The sequence below is a fragment of the Cynocephalus volans genome, chromosome 13, assembly GCF_027409185.1.
Source record: "Cynocephalus volans isolate mCynVol1 chromosome 13, mCynVol1.pri, whole genome shotgun sequence".
Classification (NCBI taxonomy): domain Eukaryota; kingdom Metazoa; phylum Chordata; class Mammalia; order Dermoptera; family Cynocephalidae; genus Cynocephalus; species Cynocephalus volans.
The window spans coordinates 88982429-89003953 of NC_084472.1; the positions used below are offsets into that span (position 1 = coordinate 88982429).

Genomic DNA, 21525 nt, shown 5'->3' on the forward strand with positions numbered 1-21525 from the left:
GTCACCAATATGAATTGAGCTTCACCAGCTAATGAATGAAACTCACATCCCCAGTCACAGCCCAAAATTCCATGTGCTAGCTTCCACCTGCTGCTACCCCTCCAAATATTGTAAGAATTCCTAAGAGGCATCTCTTTATGACACTTAAGTCCCATAGGCACCAGAAGTTTGTGGGTTGTAAGGTGGGTCAGTTCCTGTTTTTTTCTTATTTTTATCTCCTGGTCTTCTTTTCTGGATTTGAGTGCTCCCCCCCGCCCCCTGGCCATTGGAACAATGGCTTACTTTTCTCATATTCATCTTGCAGAGAGTGGAGCCCCCACAGAATTGATTGGGGCCCTGCATGGTGCAGGGGAGAGGGAGGTGTTGAACGGAGCTGGGCTTGGGGGTTCCAGCCTCAACCTTGGACACTGGAGTCCTGCTGCATTGACTGGCCCTGCTGGACTTATCCCCACACATGGTGATCTTCATTCCCCAGCCCTATTGCCTGCTCATCCATCAAACTATTTCCCATCTAGCCCATCAAGGCAGGGTTCAAATTCTTTCCCAAAGGGCCTCTGTACTCTCTTGCAAACTAGGGGTTGTGGCTGGGTACAACTTTAAGTTGTTCTGTAAGTTGCAGAACCCAAACAATAAAACAGGTGGCACTCAGGTGTCAAGAGCAGACTTTTCTGCACTCCCAACATCGGTCTCTGCCAGACCCTCCACCCAAGAAATCTCCAGGAAATTCTAGGAATCCTTGAAGCATAACTTGAAAATGCTGTAAAGATTTCAGAAATAAAGGCAGATATTTGCATTGCAGGTTGACACCTCCTCAGGAGTCACCATTCTGCATGCCTTTGATGCTGGTCTTCAGCTTCTTTTGCCTCCACTGGCCCTTTTAGTGTGTAAATATGTGCAGAAGCCAGTCTCATAATGAATTGTAATCTGCTCTCTCCTGCTCCCTCCAGACCTTTGTCCACCTGGCCACCACCGTCATCTTTCTGAAATTCACATCTGCCTTTGTCATTCCTTCCAGGGCTCCCCATCTGTCATAGGATGAAGGCCTTGGGCACTCAGCTGTTTCCTAATGGTTGTCTCCCTTCTCTACTACTCCCCAGAAAATACCGGCTCATAGGACCTTCCACCGTCAGCACCTCCCACCTCCCAGTCATCAGGCACGTTCCTTGTCTTGAGCACTGATTCAGATTGAAGATCCTTGGTGAAACCTTCTGCCTCCCTGCTTCTGAGTGCTACCCTCACCCTAGGTGGTGTTATATGGCCCCGTCCTCTTTGCTCCAAGTTTATTGTTCAGTTGTCACTTGTGCACCTGTCACCCAACACTGTGAACTTGGATCTTCTTATTTGTCTCTTCCACTTACACAGAAACTTTGAGAGCAGAGAGGTTTGGAGGAGGGGAGCATACTCACTTTCTATCTGCAGCTCCCAATCCCCCAGCAGATGCCTGACACACAAAGGCACCCAACATTTGAATGAATGAATCATCAAGATACCACAAATGCATTTGTCGAGATGTGAATGGCAGTTATTACATAAATCAGCTCCAAGTTAATAAAAACAGAAATCATTTCTCAAAGCCTTGTTGTTGTAAGACTTTTCAGTACTATGTCCATTTAAATGAGATCTCAGGTTTTAAAGGAAAGTTTTATTTGTGGAGGCAAGAAGAGCTTCCACTGTGTGTGTGGCATTAGCTGTGGCGATAACCAGCTCCCATGTTCAGAGTTGATTGTACTGACAGTACGAGGGATGGGTGACAGTCATGGGAGGGGCGTATATGTGTGAACGTGGATGTATGACAAATGACTGGGTCTTTAATGAAGTGCTCACTTGAAAATTGTCTTTTTGCAGGTGATGTATCACCAATCAGTATGTCTCCCATCAGTCAATCTCAGTTTATTCCACTCGGGGAAATCCTTTGCTTGGCCATCTCAGCGATGAACTCAGCGAGAAAACCTGTCACCCAAGAAGCACTGATGGAACATCTGACAACATGTTTCCCAGGTAATGAGAAAAGAACATAGCATTTTCCAAATGGCTGTGCACTCTCGTTGCTCTTGGGCTTCAAGGAGACTGTTCTTCCACGTTTAAACATAGTAGGAAAAAATTCTTCACCAAAACTAACCAGAAACTTTTCTTACTTCTGTAATCAAGGGACCTGTGTTAGGTCAAAAATAACTGCTTCGGCTGAAATACTTTTTTAATTGGTACCGAGAGAAAGAAACTAAATCAGAATCCACGAAAAATCTGGTAAAAAATAACCAGGATTCCATTCAACTTTTGAAGTCTAACCTTCTTTAAATACATGAACATGATGGTTCGGTGGACTAGTCAGAAACAACTAAAAATCTTAGTCCTACGCGGTTAAACTAGAGAAAGAGTAGAGTCAAAAATAAACATATCTTGCAAGTGTATGTCATGGCTTGACGTGTTTTAAGAAAATAATATTTGATAAATTAGTTAAGGTTTTATTTTAAAAGCAAAAAATAAAATAAATTTTTGCTTTTCTCTTAAATATGATAAAAAGAAGGCAACAGCCCAGCTGCTGCATGAATGACATTTGATATTGCCAGTGCTAGAAGATGTTAGGAATGGTGACAAGCTGAAGAATACACACCCCATCTCTGAGAGGCACCCCACTACTCAGCTCCAGCACGAGGTCACCCCCCTCCCACCAATGTTGAATTCTGCCACTAATGCCAAATCTAATTTTTCAAGAGAATCTGGAAATTCCATTTTATGTGAAATCTCTAGATTTCCTTAAACTTTGGCAAGTATGTATGCACGTACTTTTAACATGTGTATGCCAGCAACACGCAGGTCAAGTAAAATACATTTTGGGCCACCAGTTTGCCAACTTGGTGTGGGCTAAGCCTGTTCTTAGATCAAAATAGAGATTACATTAAAAACAAACACTTGATGTATTTTTCATTCAACTTAGAAGAGACCTTAGTAAATACGAGTATAAGATGTTGACTGTATCAGTTAGCTTTTGCTGCAAAAACGCTGGCTAACAAATAACCACAACACATCAGGGGCATGAAACAATAAACATTTATTTAGCTCATGTGTCCATGGATTCCCCAAGAGTCAGCTGGCCTGGCAGGGGCCTAGCAGGGTGGCTCTGCTCCACCTGTACCCAATCTTCTTTGGAAAAGGGGGCAAGCAGAGGACTGTTCTGCTCATGGGCAGAGCCTCTTGCATAAGGGCTCTTTACCCTGTGGTCCCACCACACCCACTAACATTGCATCAGCCAAAGCAAACCCAGCCAAGCCCAAAGTCAAGGTGTGGGAAAGTGCACCCGCACCTGGGGAGAGGACAGAAGGACGAATTCTAAACTAAACAGTGATCTAATCTCCTATATTGGGTCTCCCACTTTTCCTTTTGCCCCAAAGAAACTTTATATTTCTCTCCTAGTGATTTTTTTCCTCCTTTTTCAGTTTCCTAATTAATATGGTTTGATATTATGTTCAATGTTCAAATATTCTAACATGAATCCACTCTTTCATTATCTTAAATTATCTTAAATTTTTTAACATCTTATTATGTCTGAATATTCTTCACTATCTGGTTGTGTCTTTTTGTTAACTTCCAGGCAAACCCTTTTCCTTTCACTAGCAAAATCTGCAGAATCCCAGGTGAGAGCTATCTAAGAGGGGACAGATGCTGTTCACAAATACAATGCTCTTGTGAAGGAAGGCCTTTCTTTCAACCTTATACCTGGGTAGCCGCTCCTGACATCAAACATCCCAGCAGTTTTTTAAATCCTTATATTTTTATATAGTTTCATGAGAGATCACATAGCTTTTTCGAAATTGGTTACATGCCTCCCATTACTGGGCTATAAAATAAAGAATGGAAAGAACACAGTGCCAGCATGTAGTAGTAAAATGTTCGTCACTGCCAAGCAGCTGACAACAATATCACCAAGTGGGAACACTTTGTAGAGAAATCCATAGATCATTTGTACTTAAAAGGAAAAACTCCTTTGCTAGCTTTTATGGTAAGTGAATTTAAATTCCAAGCCCTTGGTTCTCAGATGGACTGAGAGTAGCTAACTAAACCTTTTTCATCTGTGTGACACTGGTGACTTATTGGCCAGCCCCAGAAGTTTGCAAGGACATTGTAGAAACCTGACTCTAGGGCAGGGGTTTACAAACCATGGCCTGCAGGCCTCATGTGGCCCACCACCTGTTTTGGTAAATAAAGTTTTATCGGAACACAGCCATGCCTATTTCTCTTTAGCTCCTTATACTACAGTGGCCAAGTTCAGTAGTTGCAACAGGCTTACAAGGCCTAAAATAATTACTGTCCAGCTCTTTACAGCAAACATTTGCTGACCCCTGGTCTAGGACATGGTGGTAATTATTTAAAATTTTGCTCCGTGATAGCTCCAGATTTTAAGCTAGTATTTTATAAAAAAAAGAGATTTTGTTTTCTGCTTGTCTTCCTTTTTCCCTTCTTATCTCTTTCTCTCCTTTTTTTTCTTTCCTTCCTTTGAGTTTTTGCCTTTCTTTTGAGATCACTTAAGTACAGCAGAACAAAACACTTTAGAAAACCTAAAACTGCTTAAATTCTATTTTGAAAAATGTATGTTCAATGATAATGCTAAAACTCTGGAGTGATTTAAATATTGTATTTTTTTGTTTGTTTCTTAAAAGTAAGAGTATTTATTTCTTTTATATCTTTCTATTTGAAAATACAGTTTTGAAGTCTAAATACTAAAATATTCGAATTCTCACATTTGATCCATATTTTATAAATAAAAATAATAGTCTAGAATTTGGCCTCTGTTTCTGTTTTGAACATCCATATTCTAAAGAGTTTAGTGAAAAGTCTTCTAGTAAAAATGCCTGCTAATATTGAAACTTAAAACTTTTTATCACCTTTCCATATAGGTTGACTTTTTGAAAACCAACTCAGCAACTTTTATATACCAATGTCTATTACAGAATCAAGAATATTTTCAAAAGGTTTAAAAAAAATAAATACTTGCGTCTCAGATTTCTAAACAACTACTCATTCATTTATTCAGAATGAATGATTGTCTAAATTGGGCTAGTACTTATTAAGTTTTTACACCTGGATCTTCCTGGGAGGAAGGCTGACCTACAGGGAAATAGATGTAGACCTGTAAGGCTGGGTATGGGGTCAAAGTTGACTTGAGAGTTTGCTGGAGCATGTTGATATTACATGCACTGAGCTCAATTTCCAGTTCATCCCCTTACATCAGTTCTTACTGAATTCTCCCTTAGCCAGGTCCTCACAAACAAGAATAAGCTAAAGAAACCTTTTCAGTCTAAAATGCTCAACATATAGAACATGTATATGGGCTCTCTGTTCTGAGTTTGTCAGATTTGCAGTATTAAAGCAATATATAGGCCTAGGTAACACCACCTTGTCACGCAGTGTTTTTACATATCTCTTTTTGCTTTGGAAGATGGAAAGGTATGGGAAAGGAGAGAGGTCACATGTCAGCCGTGTTAAGATGTAAAGCTTATCTTTGTTCTTTAAGCCTCAATATCCGAATTTGTGATGAACTTTAGGAGTAGAATCTGGAAGAGATGGAATATACAAACATTAAACAGCCATCACAACCATCTCTTTCAGGTCAAGCCTACAGATTCCTGGTGGAACCCTGGATTTCATAGACAACTGAAAATATCAGTCACTATACTAGGGGTTAATAATAAACTAATAATAATAAATATCAGCAACTTCCAGTTAAATCTTTGAAAACTCACAGGTAGAAGTATGGAAAATGGATTGGACGAGGAGCAAAGAATGTTACTCCTTTGTTTTTTCAAGTTAAACATTTGATTCGTATGCCTGAAAACCCAAGACATAAAAAGCTTAGATACAGATTCTCTTTGGAAACTTTCTTATCCCTTCATTTGAGAACAACCAAAGAACTTGTTCCTAATGGTAAGTAAAGATGACCACACTGTAGTTATAATTCTGTAAACGTAGTTTTATGAGTTTTCTAAGATCGTCATTTGGCTGGCCTACCCTCAGCAAATTCTATAATACAATTAAATTTTTGTTTTATAGTAATAGCTATTTTTATGATTTGTACCTCGGCTTTCCTTTATTAGCAGCCATGGAGAACTAGTAAATCATGAATTCTTATAAATGAAACTTACAATATTCTGAAAAACTTTCTGTTACAGTGTTGACTAAAAATATGTTACCATTTAGGATATAGTGAGTTTTATTTTGTATTTATTTATTTGTTTTGTGGCTGTCTGGTACGGGGATCCAAACCCTTGACCTTGGTATTATAACACTGCACTCTAACAACTGAGATAACCGGCCAGCCAGATGTAGTCAGTTTTAATCCTGAGTTTGTTATATTGCTTGCTGTGCTGCACGACTATAGTGGGCATCATTCCTGAGACTACAATGTGCATAGTATGTCCTTATCTCAGCATTTCTCAGCATTGTATTTTGTGTGAGTGGTGTCGCCTGGAGTTATTCAGCTGAAGATCTTTTGTTAGTAGGATGTAGAAACTCTTTTAAGTTGCTTATCTTGTATGCAGGCAGTTTTTGTTTTATGATGGGACTCAAGAATTGCATGTGTGTGGTTTGAGTTGTATCATTAATTCAACTGAAATTCATTTCTAATTTGTACAAAAAGTGTCATAAAATTAAAAAACAAATTTTGATAGGATGGTGGTTACCAAAGGTGCCAGGGGTGGGGGAGGGAATGTGGAGTTGTTGGTCAAAGGGTGCAAAGTTCAGTTAAACTGGAGGAGTAAGTTTTTGGTATCTTTTGCATAGCAGGGTGACTATAGTCAATAATAATGCATTGTATATTTCAAAATAGCTGAGAGTAAATTTCAAATGTCTCACTACAAAAACTAAGTGAGGTAATGGATATGTCAATCAATTTGATTTAATCATTCCACATTGTATACATATATCAAAGCATCACATTGTACCCATTAAGGGTATACAATTATGATTTGTTAATTAAAAATAATATTCATAAAAAACCAAATTTTCTTATAATAGCTAATATCTATTGAGCACTCGCTATGTGTCAGGCACTGTTCTACATACTCTAAACTCACTTAAACTCACAACAGCCCTGTTGAGGGTAGATACTGTTATTATCCACATTTTGATAATAGTTGAAGAGAAGCTCAAAGAAGTTGAGTTGTCTAAGGCAATACCAGGCTGTATTACTTTGCCTGGGCTGCTGTCACAAAGTACAGGTGGTTTAAGCAACAGAAATGTGTCATCTTACAATTCTGGAGGCCAAAAGTCCACAATGAATATGTCTGCAAGGTTGGTTGGTCCCTTCTCAGGGATGCAAGGGAAGAATCTATTCTGGGCCTTTCTCCTTGGCTTGTGGCCCTCTTCTCCTGTATCTCTCACATTGTCTTCTCTCCATGCACATCTCTGTATCCATATTTCCCCTTTTAAGAAGGACACCAGTTATATTGGATGAGCTCATTTTAACTTGACTTTCTTTGTAAAGGCCCTATCTTTAAATAAGGTCATATGGGGGGCGGGGAGTACTGAGGGTTAGGATTTCAACATACTGATTTGGAGGGGAGTATACATAATTCAACCAGTAACACCAACTAACAGTGATGGAGCTGGAATTCTAATCCAGCAGTCTGGCCCCAGAACCCAAGCCTTCAGATGCCACGTTATACTGCCTTAACCATGGTAGGCTGAACCACATGAAATTGCCATGTTTGTGGTCAGACACATTGGAGTATTGGCAGTTTCATGTGACTCAACTTAACCTATTTCCAAATTATGGAATTCAGATTAATCTTACAAGTATTATCAACCTGTATGTGCCTGGCACTGAGGAATGGAGGATACCTAAGAAATCAAATAAATGGGCTATAGCCTGGAGAATCTATACTTTCTTCAGAATTTATACTCTTAGTTTTTATGTCTCTTAAGGTAGACAAAGCATAAACATGCACAAAAAACCCTTTGAAAACAGTATCAGTCATTGTGTAAAGGAGCATCTACCATTTCTCCTTGGTGTTTCTGTTCTAGCAGATATGGAAGTTTTGGATGTAGCAATCAAACAGATAGATGTGTCAAAACTTTCACTAGTGTATTGATCAGGGCTATCTCATTAGAAATTAGAAAAAAATACCTCCGTCAGGCTGACATGCCAATAAGGAGAACATTCTCACCTGAATTTCACCAGTGCTGTAGTCAGTTTCAAAACTGAAGGTGATGATTTCAACAGTAGAGGGCACATCATGAACAGTGGTCAAGTTTAGTTGCCCTTTTATATAATTCATAAAATCAAGTTTATTAAGTAGACTTAATCTTAAAAACTGAGCATATAAAATAGCTCCAATATAGTAGTCTCTAGGTTAGATTTGTTTCTTAATACCAAGGTAACTGCTTTAACCCCGATTCCCTAGTTGCTTTTATTGAAAAAAGCCTTTCCTGTAAATTTACATCATATCATCTAAAACATTTTTCATTTTTCTCTCACTTAAAAATACTGTCTTTCATGATTTAGTTCAGTAAAACCTTTCTAACAGCGGTGGCAATCTATACCATCTAACTTCTATCTCTCTCTTCCAAGATTTTCTATTTTTTCATACTATAGGTAGTAATATCCTTAGGAGTTATCAGAGAAAACCAGGATTTTACACCAAACTGAATGAATACCTTTGTTTGAATCCTGCTTACTTGCCATGTCATCATACCTTGAAGCTTGGCAAAATTAGTAGGATTCAGAAAACCAGGAATTGACAACATATTCCCTCTTCATTCTCACAAGTGTGTTTTTTTTTTTTTTTTTTTTTTGGTTTTAGGTGTTCCAACCCCGAGCCAGGAAATTCTGCGGCACACACTGAACACACTGGTACGGGAGAGGAAAATCTATCCAACTCCAGATGGCTATTTCATTGTGACCCCACAGACTTATTTCATAACTCCTTCCCTCATAAGAACTAACAGTAAGTGGTACCATTTGGATGAGAGGATACCTGACAGGTCTCAGTGTACCTCTCCACAACCCGGGACCATCACGCCCTCTGCCTCAGGCTGCGTCAGGGAAAGAACATTGCCCAGAAACCCCTGCGACTCTTGCCACTGCTGCAGAGAAGACATGCACAGCATGCACGCGTCGACTCTGCAGAGGAAATCTGCCAAGGACTGCAAAGACCCCTACTGCCCTCCTACCCTGTGCCAGGTGCCGCCCACTGAAAAGAGCAAAAGTACTGTAAATTTTTCTTATAAGACAGAAACTCTCTCGAAACCTAAAGATAGTGAAAAGCAGTCCAAAAAATTTGGGCTCAAGTTATTCCGGCTAAGTTTTAAAAAAGACAAGACCAAACAGCTGGCCAATTTTTCTGCCCAGTTTCCTCCCGAAGAGTGGCCCCTGCGAGATGAGGACATGCCGACTACTATCCCTCGGGAAGTGGAAATGGAAATTATCAGGCGTATTAACCCAGACTTGACCGTGGAGAATGTCATGAGGCACACCGCACTCATGAAGAAACTGGAAGAAGAAAAAGCACATAGGAGTAAAGCTGGGTCCTCTGCCCATCACAGCGGAAGAAGTAAAAAGAGTAGGACTCATCGAAAGTCGCATGGAAAGTCTCGGTCACACAGCAAGACACGAGTGTCTAAAGGAGACCCTTCGGATGGTTCGCATCTGGATATCCTAGGTGAAAGAGAATATGACTTTTGCGATCCTATTACCAGGGCCCCAAGGGAGGGCTGCTTCATCATTGAACACAAAGGAGATAACTTTATCATGCATAGCAACACAAACATGATTGAGTCCCATTTCCCTATGACGCCAGAATGGGATGTGTCTGGTGAATTGGCCAAAAGGAGAACTGAGATGCCTTTTCCTGAACCTTCCAGAGGAAGCTCGCACTCAAAAGTGCACCGAAGCCACAGCCATACCCAGGACCGGCGGTCCAGGAATGAGAGATCCAACAAAGCCAAGGAGAGATCCAGATCAATGGATAACTCCAAAGGCCCTCTGGGTGCTTCTTCTCTAGGGACTCCTGAAGATCTTGCTGAAGGCTGTAGCCAAGATGACCAGAACCCCAGCCAATCCTACATTGACGACAGTACTTTAAGGCCTGCACAGACTGTTGGCCATCAAAGGGCTCTCATTTCGTCCACAGGCTATAAAGAAGTGTGTATTCCGGAAATCATCAGTGGCAGCAAGGAACCTTCCAGTGCTGGTAGCCTTTTGGAGCCAGGTAAACCACCTGAGAGTTTGCCATCCTATGGTGAACTCAACTCTTGTCCAACAAAAACAGCCACAGATGACTATTTCCAGTGCAACACCTCTAGCGAGACAGTGCTCACAGCACCATCGCCGCTAGGAAAGAATAAGGAGGACCATGACACTCTGACCCTGGCAGAAGGGGTCAAAAAACTGTCTCCATCTGATAGGCAGACTCCGCATTCCTCCAGGGAGCCTATAGGGCATAAGGAGGAGTCGCCAAAAGGGCCCGGTGGGGGTTCAGCTGCTTCGGGTGGAGTGGCTGAGGGGATTGCCAATGGACGCCTTGTCCAGCACCACAGTGCTGAGCCCAGCAGCCTGGACAAGAGGAAAGAGATATTCAGCAAAGACACACTGTTCAAACCTCTTCACAGCACCTTGTCTGTAAACAGCTATCACAAATCGAGCCTGTCCCTCCTCAAATCTCACCCGAAGATACCTGCTGACTCACTGCCAGGCCGATGTGAGAAACTGGAAACGTCCCTGGGAACCTCGGCGGCACAAGCCATGCCTGCTTCCCAGCGTCAGCAGGAGTCAGGAGGGAACCAGGAAGCCTCATTTGACTATTACAACGTCTCTGATGATGATGACTCTGAGGAAGGAGCAAACAAAAACACCGAGGAAGAGAAAAATAGAGATGATGTAGGTACCATGCAGTGGCTCCTCGAGAGGGAAAAGGAAAGAGACTTGCAGAGGAAATTTGAGAAGAACCTCACCCTCCTCACCCCAAAAGAAACTGATAGCAGCAGCAACCAGAGAGCCACCCATTCAGCCCGGCTGGACAGCATGGACAGCAGCAGCATCACTGTGGACAGTGGATTCAACTCCCCACGGTAGGGAGAGGCATCTCTCTGCACATACATACACCTACCAGGGCCTGGGGCTTTATGCAAATCACTTGAAAAGCTTCTGATTTTACAATCTCAGTTCTGTGAATGAGGATTAAGGGTTGTGTGAGTTGTATTGTTAACAACCTGTTTCTGACTTCTTTTTCAGGAATTGAAAAAAATGTTTCTGCAGCTGTAGAGATCACCAATCTGGACTGGTGGGTTGGCTCCTTCCCTCAAACTTGCTTCGGTCTGGTCTAAGACCAACACTTCCCAGTATTTTTTCTTCTATGTTCATATTGGCACCGCACTAAAGAAATTGATTTCTTTTTACCTCCTTCAAAAATTGTAACTTTTTGAGTAGAATGAATTGTCAGTGGCGAGCAGGGGTTGGGAGTAAATTGATTGATGCTAGGATGAAGATCCCTCTAGTGAGAATATAATAGCAGATCTCAAAACCTTTCCAGCAGATCTAGAAGCTTGTTGCCATTTTAATCCCTACTTTCTGTGCAGCCTGCCCCCCTTGCTCAGATGCCTTCCTCTCTCCCCCTGCATGGCTACAGAGCAATGGAAACTTGTTCCCCTCACACAAAGGTGAGGGGCCTGTGTTCTGTTAGCTCAAAGCAAGTGCCTGCACTTTTCTTTCTCCTCCTGCAGAATCAATACAACCCACTTAGGCACTCTGATTATAGCCCCTTCTTTTTAATTGGTGTTGGTAATTCAGCTAAGGGTTGACAATGGAGAGTATGGTCATGTCCAAAACACTGAAGTTGTTCAGGGCCTAAGAAAGCAAACCAGACCCTATGCAACTTCTTTTTTCTCCTTAACTCTTCCTTCCCCTCAAAGAGCAATGGGACCTAATTCTCCTTCTAAATTCTACTCCAGATTGGTGACTCTGAGATGCAGAAATACTACTGAGAGATCGACATTTCTCATCAGCTGTGATTCCCAAAATTTTACAACACTTATCATTTTAACAAGTACCCAGATAGGATTATGTACTTGGTATATTTATTTTAATTATTAAGAATTAAAATTAATTCTGTTGTGGTCATTTCACCAAATCTCTGGATAATTTTGGGACAGCGCATCCCAAAACCAGAATTGGGAATCATTAATCTGTTTGTTCCATATTAGGCTGTTTTCATTTCTTAAAGGGTTAGTTGTTCATTATTATTATCATTATTATTTATTATTATTATTATTATGGTCATGTAACCTTTTCTCCAAATTAACATGTGTGTGAAAGTCTAATGCCTGATCAGACCTCAGAGGTGGCACTCTGTTTAAAGTGGGTGGGAGACCAGGAGTCTCAGGTCTCCTCAACCCATCCCTTGAGGAGCCCTAAGCAACCTCAGGGAGCCATGGCACTCAGTCTGCAAACTATTGGCCCATTAAGTGACTTTTCTAGGAAATCATTTTTGATGAATAATTTTTTATCCCAAACCAAATCTTAATTTATTTTCCCATTTATTTTATCCACCCTTTTCTTCCTATTTTCCTGTTCTTCTCTTTTTTTCCTCTTGAATTTCTAGACCAGATAAGCATATTTGAAGGTCTGTAATCATGGTAAAAGTTCAAAGCCATCACTTATTGAAGGCGTGGTTTATTTGCCTGTATCTTTATGTTCTGTTATTTCTTGTTATGTAGACTCTACCTGCCTAATGCTTTTCATACAACAGTTCTAAACCCTTCACATTGCCCTCTTGGCCCCTGGACTTGCACAAACAAAAAGCAACACTCTGGAGATAGTTGCTAAGGAGACATTGGGGGCAGTTTAATGGATTCTAACACAAAAACCTACCACTGCATAATTTTGAAAGTTTATTGTTTGTTTGGAGGTAACCAGAAATATTCATGAGAATAGCTGAACCAGTATCTCCGCAGAATATATTTTATTATCTATAATTTGGGGTGCAGAATATGGAATTTATGACTGGGATTATTTCTTGAAGCAAGTTTATTTTCATCTCTTTAATAATATACTCAAAGTTAAATTCTTTGTCACAGTAGAAGGTAAAGATCGTTGTAAGGAAACAATCTTAACATAATAGCCACATGTTCGTCCACTAATATTAGGTAGAATTTTCCCTGCAGTGCTTCTTAGATCATCCATAAATTTTATGCAGAGAATTCACAGAATAATTCCTAATTTTACCTCTTTCCCATCTAATATCCTTTGATTAGAAGCTAGGTGACAAACTTATTTTCTATATACTTCAGTAAACTTACTAAGTTGCCTTTCTAATGCGTGAGGATATACTACAAAGGGGAATATTTGGCTTGTAGAGAGTTTTACTCTTTAGCGTGAAGAGTATTTTAACCAAATAGCATCACGCTGATACCTTTCCATTGCTGTGAGCCACAGGAACCTTAAGTGGGCCATTTATTTAGATCTTTCAGTAAATAATTCGCTGAACAACCACAACCCAACCCGAAGAAAAGTGACCAAAAGTTTTAATGCTGGCTCAGAAGTCATGTTCAGCCACATTTCCAAAATTCTTTAGTCCCTTTTGTTGAGAAGCGAAAGGAGAAGAAACAAACTATGCTATGAGATCTAACATTGAAAATGAAAAATCTTAACATGAAAAGCCTGCTATTCCAAATATGAGGCCAAAAACGAATTGATAAACACAGTATGAAAATCAGAGAGACCGAGGGCTGCCAGAGATGCGTCTGCTTAATGTACTGCGTGAACATGTGCTGTCGAAGCCTGGGGCCAAGGGAAACACACACGTGCCGAAGGATGAACAACAGAGCTACTTGATTCATTTCTCCTGCCTATAAAATCCTGAAATCTTATTTTTAAGGTCGCACTCCATTAGCTCTCTTTTTTAAAAAAATGTTTTAAATTTGAGGAATATTTTTACTGCTAAAAATTCATCTCCATTAACTTTTCATCATCATAACCTGAGCCCTCAATATGACTGTCACAGACTGTATTCATTATTACAAAAGTGATGAAATATATTCTTTGGAGAAACTGGGCTACTATACATATTTGTCACTATTAATATGTCAGGTATGGTTGAAGGTGGTCAAAGGCATGTTATTACAGCAGACAGCTCCCAACTTAGATGGCCTATTGCAATATACATGTTTACAGTGCCTGGCATACAGGAGGTACTCGATAAATGTTAAGCCTATTCCTTAAAAGCTGTCTTAAAAGTGGGACCTTTGGATTTTAAAATACATTTTCTCATTGAAAAGATGTCATTAGTAATGTATAGATTCCCAGGGTAACCCACAGTCACTACTCGATTCATTATATGCTAGATATAAACAGAAATAATTTATATTTGTGTAGCCTTTTAGTGTACAGATTCTTCATTGATGCTTACTTCTTCTTCAGCCACCCTGTGAGTAGGTAAATCACATTATACCTCTCCCCATCTTAGAGGTGAGGAAGTCGAATACTGTAAAAAGTTACTATCATGATTAAGAATGAAACTGAAGGAATGTGTCATGAAATCTTTGGAGTTCTACATATATATTGCCCTTCCTTCTTCCACCTGACCCCATGCCTCAGTTGTAGCTCTGGCAAGCCCCTGATGAATTTTCTTGGGGAAAGTGTCAGGCAGGTAAGTAGATAAATCTAGCACTTTCTGTCATTTCAGAGATGACGTTTTGGAGTATTCTTTAGGTATGCCCAGATTTACCATCATCATAATGAAAGAACATGACTTAATCTCTGTAAATGTGTTCACCTTCTGGAGCTACCCCTCTGCATTCAAGAAAGATCCACTTGTCTTTTTGGTAGTGGATGAAAAAACTGCCTTTTAAACAATTAACTCTTGGCTTCTTGGTAAGTAGCAAATTCAAAGCTACAACGGGGTTAGGCTTAAATAACATGTTAGAAAGGACTGCCGAGGTACAGGATCCGGACAAAATCGCTGTCAGCTGAGGGTGGGAGTGAACGTGAGGAGAGGATGTCCCCACTATAGCGGTTGACCTGGTGACAGGTTTGGCAGGCTTAAATCAGTTATGGAGACCACTCATAGGTTTTCTAAGCACTGAATCTACCCCATGGGGTGTATGTTTTGAGAATGACTATGGCTTCAATTTTTGCAAAAACTGTTAAGTTTTTTTATAGCCATTTTGAGGACCATGAACATGAAACCTATTCAGTTCCCTTCATTCAGGTGCAGTATCTTAATCAGCTATTTCACGTTTAACATTTGAAATGTTAAATGTTCTAAGCCTGTTAAAGCAATAAAATAGACTCAAATATTTCTAACTTATATTAAAAGAAATAAAAATAATAAAACTTTTAAACCACGTCTATTCTATAAGAATCCTTTAAAAAAGAAAATATTTCTACCAAAGGGAGTCAGAAATGAAAGCAAACTTCAGAAATGAATGGAAAAAAATCCAAGGTCCTTTGTCTGAAAATATAATGTATTTTAATGTGTTAAAATTTGAAACAGAGATACAAAGTGTTTAAAAATAATTTGATTCCCATCAGTGCCACAAATTAGCCAGTGACATGATCAAAGTCCACCAAACTCAAAATCTGCTGATCAAGAAGGAAAAGCATTAGGGTAAACTCATTGGGTTTATTCAAGAGCAATATGCCAATGAATTTCAAGTCTGAAATGAAATCATTACATAGCTGTATTTATGAGTATTCATTTTAAAAACTAAAGTGGTAGCTATCTATCACATCACATGTTGAGGTAGTTTCCTTGAATGTGAAAAGAAGGGGAAGACATTTCAAAGTGCATTTAGCTGTTTAAAAACCCTTTATTCATGTGGAGTGCTGCTGATTATAACATGTCTTGCGAAAGCTTCTGAAGCTGTGCTGGAGGAGCACGTGAGGGTAATCAGTTGAGATGTATATCGATATGACATTATGAACCAACAGAGGAAATCCATTAACTACATCATTTGCTCTTCCTCTGGGGCTCCATATATAATTATTTATGTTCAAAACAAAACAAAACCTTTTTACTCTTTTAGTACTCGGGAGAGCCTGGCTTCCAACACATCAAGCATTGTTGAAAGTAACCGTCGTCAGAACCCTGCTTTGAGTCCGGCCCATGGTGGAGCTGGTCCAGCCTTCAACTTCCGAGCAAGTACGGACCCCCCAACAAACGAAGCTGAGAAGTTACAGAAACCTTCCAACTGCTTGCAAGCTTCTGTGACTAGTGTGTGATAGTCATTCTGCCTCAGATCGTCTGTCTCATTCGATACAGCAAAGTTTACGACACTGGGACTGATGTTTACATCTTTGGAAAGACAAGCATCTCAACCACAGTTTTTGTGTTTACTTAAACTGTGCTGCTAAGTAGGCTAGGGCAAAAACAAAAACAAAAACAAACCACACACACACAAAATTCTTTATTTCAGAGTATTGCTTTTCACATTTATGGCTCTGTAGCAACTGAATAGCAGTAGGGGTGATATGTATACTTTCGCTTCACTAATTGTATCTGAGCACACATAGGAAAGTCTAGACACTGTAAGCGTAATATGCATTTCCAATGTCATGCAGTTGCCAATTCCATTAAAATGCCACAGATGCGTGTTGCTCCCAGTCTGTGGTTAAATGGTGCCACAGAACTGATCCTTGACACTTCCAAAAAAAAAAAAAAAAAAAAACTAAGCCACCACAAAATGTCAAATGCAAAGGTCCACCTTGAGGGAAATTGATGCCAAACTGACTAGAAGGGACCCCAGCCCTTTGTGTGTGAATTTTATGCATCAGTCATTTTTCACTGTGAGTTTTCATGACACTATTTTGCAGGAGCCCGTGGAAGTGTGTCAGAAGGGGTCGTGATGGAAATACTGGGAGTGTTTGCTTTCAGGATTTTGTTTTCAAGTTTAACAGATGCTTGTCTAATTTTTAACCTTCCATAATCACAAACAGGAATATAGGCCTTTGAATCTGGAAGGGAATTCCCAATATGGCTGGGGCATAGCACTAAGTGATGGAAGGGGTAATGTGGACTTTGAAAGGGTGTTAATCAAATATTGAAGGAAGATAATTTCCTCCTTGTGATACGTATGATGATCCTATCTTACTATAATAGATACAATAATTAGTTTGTTTAAAAGCAAAATGTTCTTTGTGATACAAAAGAAAAGTATGGCCTGAGGATGTTATTCTTTCTAATGGAAGGACATAAATCTATTTTATGTAGTTTTAAATAGAATGCCTAAATTAGGCTGTGGGAGATAATTTTTAGTGGTTATAGGAAAGAGCAAATTTAGGGAGAGTTGAAGTTCAGGCCTTTTATTCCTGGGAAGATGTCTATAGAGAAAAATTTTAAAGTAATTTTTGATTAGAAATATACATGTGCCCATATAATGAATAACAGAATGTGCTAATTCTGCTAGTGTGGTATAATCATAATTTGTACTCCCCTGAAATTTATCAGAATACAATTATGCATATATGAACTATGCCAGAGTAATGTTTACAGATACTTTGTAACGAATTTCAGGAGGCGTTTTTAGGTGGATGTATAATTATTTGCCCACTTATTTCAAAATGGTTTGTTAGTATTTTGTTTTGGTTTATAATATCATGTTGAATACAAAGAAAACTCAGCAGCAAAAGAATTGAAAATAATTAAGCTTCAATCTTATAGGTAAGAAACATTTCAAATTTCCCGTGTTTCGTTTCCTGAGAACAGTGGAATAAATCTGTAGGTAATGGAAGATTATTTGCAAAAGGATTATATATGACACAAGTAAATGGTCTGACACAAAGTTTTGTTTAGTTTAGTGGCATTGTTGTTTGGAGCCATACACCATACAAAATGTACATATCCAAAAATAAATCTAAAATATTTTCAACTTAGATTTCAGTAATTGGCATAAAATTTGTGAGACATTTCTCTTTCTGTATTAGGTTTAATCACTAGCAATCTGTTTCAAGAATGCAGTCATATACCTAATTGGACGAATTCTTGAAACATTTGAATACTCCCTCATGCTTTTTCAGGTATCTGGAAGTTGCATTGGGTCAAACTGGACTCCCCAAGTTTGATATAAATTTCTTTTTTGTGGTTATTATAGTGAAACTTAAGCACATTTCTTAGTAAACTCCCACATCATTGAAATGCTAAAGCCACTCGGCTTTCAATGCCATGCCTATGTCCTCCAAGGCATGACTTGATTGCTCAGAAAGGCATTCTTTGTCTCATTGCTTAAATATGTCCAGAAGGAATGATAATGTATCCAATAGACTACATAGTCTCTTTCCTTGGGGAGTTATATACCATATGGTTACTAAATTTTTCTGTCTAAATTCATTTTTTCCAAAAACCTGCTCTCAAATTTTTATCATAGTATCAGTTCATAAATAATATAACCATTGAAACAATACATCAGCCTCTAGTTGATCCTCTGAAAGTAGCCATTGAAATTATCAAATGCTGTGTGAACAGGAAAGGAAAGCATTACCTTTAAGAGAGCTTTAAAATATGAATTTATTGATATTTCACATGAAACAGGTTTACAGATAACGTTATTCAAATAAAATGTGTACACTATTTGCCTGATACTATGGGGTACATGATTTTTTTAGTTTTTAAAAAATTCCTTTAGACCAGCAGCCATTAGTATAGAAATGATGGACTGTGAAGATGATACTGTGTAAGCAGACGTCCCATGCAGAAATATTCCCGTCTGAATCTGATCAGGATTCTTGAATGGGGGCGGGGCGGTGGTGGGAAGCGCCTCACAGATGTGATTCAAGATGGGGAGGCTCTCACCACCCAGGCCCTCGTGCCCTCTCCAAGCTTCACCCGTATCCTTTTCCTCCAGTGAAATCATAGCTTTGTGTTACACGACTGCTTATCTAGTCTTAGAGTTTATCCACTGAAAGGTTTACAAAACTGAATCTGGTTGAATCTCTGTGTAGCGTTCAACTTTAAAGGGTCAACACATCTGTCGGCATTTTGCACACTTATGTATTATTATGATACAGCATATTACTTTATGGTAATTTTTATTTTTACATATAACTACCTCCATAGATTTGATGAAATGGCAGCAGTGTGTTAAAGTGTATTGTTCGGAAAAGCAAAGTTTAGAACTTTCTTAACCATTAGGCCATGGCGTTCTGTGTGTGTGTCAGTGATTGCCTATGTGGACTCATGACTTTTTCATTGCCATGGTTTTCTTTTGCAGCATTATTTGGCTTTCAGATGCAATCCTGTCTTTTCCTCTCTTCCCCATGAAAGCGCACTTGATTTTGTTACAAATAAACAGAAGTTTAAAAATTCCTATCTCCCACCCTCCCTTCCCCCTCCCCCCCAATTCCAGCTAAAAGTTCTCTTTGGCAAAGAGCGAGTCGATAAACGTAATTTAGCAGGATATTTACTCCTATAGAAATCTGATTTGAATTCCTAGTTTTCACTAACGAGACACACAAGAAATTCGGACTGCCAACTTTGAAGCACTTTGGCTTCTCTGCCTTCACTCGCATGCTACCATGTCAAGCCCAAACCTCACTTTAATTAAAAGAGCTGTGCTGTGTATTCCACAACTTCTGTTAAACAATTTGTATTCCATTTTATATATTTTGTACATCTCAGGGGACCTTAATGAGCATGTGAAAAAGGGGGGGTGCCATCAAATGGAGAAAACAAACAGAAGAGCTGAAAGGGGACTCACTGGATAAAAATAAATAACTGCTTCTGTGCTGTTGAGAAGCTCAAGTTCAGGAAGCGTAAATTGAAAGTTAATCTGGAGTAACAATGATCTGAACACCAGCTGTTCCCAAGTCTCTCTTTCATAACCCAACCAGCATTTCTAAAATGTAGATTTAAATTGTATTGCATTCACCATGGGGAGAAGAAACCTGTTCAGTGGAAACGGAAGCTTTATTCCTTTTTTAGATTGGCACAGCTTTGTAAAATTCTACCCAGGATAAACCACTTATCACCACAAAGTGTACTTGAAAATAAAGTTTTTAACTTAAATTATAGGCATATTGCTCACAATACAATAGTGATCGTTTCTTAAAAAGTCGCCGTTTATAACATGGGCGGTATTCAGAACTTAATTTAAAAATGAACCACCACCGATACTGACTTTGCACAGTTCATTTTGGGATCTCAAAGTGCTTCCAAAGCATTCAGATTCACAAACAATTAACAAAGCAGGTCATAATTGTAATACCCATACTTGAAATGAATAAATAGGAGTGACTTTCAATTACCCAGAAACACAGTGGCAGCTATCAATGACCTATTTTCTATCCGTTTGATAGACCATCATGAGAAATCACTGAATACAATGCTATTTTTCTGGTGTGTGCTAATAAAGTTAAAGAAAACAAATACAACTTGACACCTTTGTCCATTTTCATTCAAAAAGTTCAGGGTGTTTGGAATTTTACTTCTCAGCACACCTTACAGATACTGATTTATAAAGTGGGAGATTAACAAATCCACCCAGATGCCATTGCAGTCAGAGGCAGATCTAGACCTACACCCTTGTTTACAGTTTTATGTTGGGTTTCTGTGATTCCTGTGCTAAAATGCCATCTTTCAGGAACATGACTGCTCCTGGCAGTGGAAGGTGCTGAAACAGAAATTTTGATTAAAAACTTTATCAAGTACTCTTCACAGTGCTCCTCAGCACAGCAGAAATTCAGTACAATATATTAAGTCCTACTCTGGAGGATCTGGATTTCTGAAAGAGCTGATCCAGTTCTGAGTGTTTTCTCATGTAGGAGACATAAGATCCTTGACAGGGATCTTCTCTGTTACTGCAGGCCAGTCATGGAACCAGCTAGCAGTGTGATGTCAGACCACAGTGGACCCAAGCTGAAGTGATCTCTTTTCCCCCTCCCTGAAGTGATCTCTTTTCCCCCTCCCCATCGCTGGGACTGTCCCACCCACTGTCAAAGTCATCAGCGCTCTTCTGTTAGTGAGTGACTCCTCTGCACACATTTAGGGCTTAGAGAAGCTAGAACAGGAAAAACGAATGCAGAAGCCATGAAAAGCATTGTTTTGATTTGGGTTAGTAAAATATGGACAGGAAAGAGATTACTATCAGTCTGAGCTTTGCCAAGTAAGATAAAAGAGTCAGCTGTCACCCCGTCCCTCTCCCAGCAGGCTTTACAGTATTAAGGACATATCCAATATTTTTCCATAGATTTTTATTTAGGAGACATTTCATAAATTACATATATGAAAAAATTCGTGATTACATTTCCCTGTGTGTTTGAAACAGGCATCTCCCTGATCGAGTTAATCTCTGTGTCTTTTTGCAGCAGCACCCCAGAGAGAGATTCTCCAGTGATTGCTCCTTTAACACATAATCCTGTGTTTTTACAGTGGTCCTGTGACTTAGAGTTGATGATCTGCAAGATTCAGAGGCTCAAGGCTCAATAGGAACCACACTTTCTTCTTATGATTGTATATTATCAGTTATAGGGCTTTAATTGCTAATTGATGGCTTCAAATGTGAACACACACACACCATGCCAACAAGAGAATGGGGTGTTTCCAA

At 39.4% G+C, this 21525-nt stretch overlaps 1 protein-coding gene across 1 annotated transcript in view; it reads left to right on the forward strand.

The window, feature by feature from the left end:
• Positions 1–16210, forward strand: part of STOX2 (storkhead box 2) — a 90378-nt gene extending 74168 nt beyond the window's left edge. Inside the window, exons 2-4 of the mRNA XM_063077518.1 lie at positions 1846–1998; positions 8796–11061; positions 16015–16210. Of these exons, the coding sequence (XP_062933588.1) occupies positions 1846–1998; positions 8796–11061; positions 16015–16210 (2615 nt within the window). The remainder of the gene's footprint in view (positions 1–1845; positions 1999–8795; positions 11062–16014) is intronic.
• The last annotated feature ends 5315 nt before the right edge of the window (positions 16211–21525 follow it).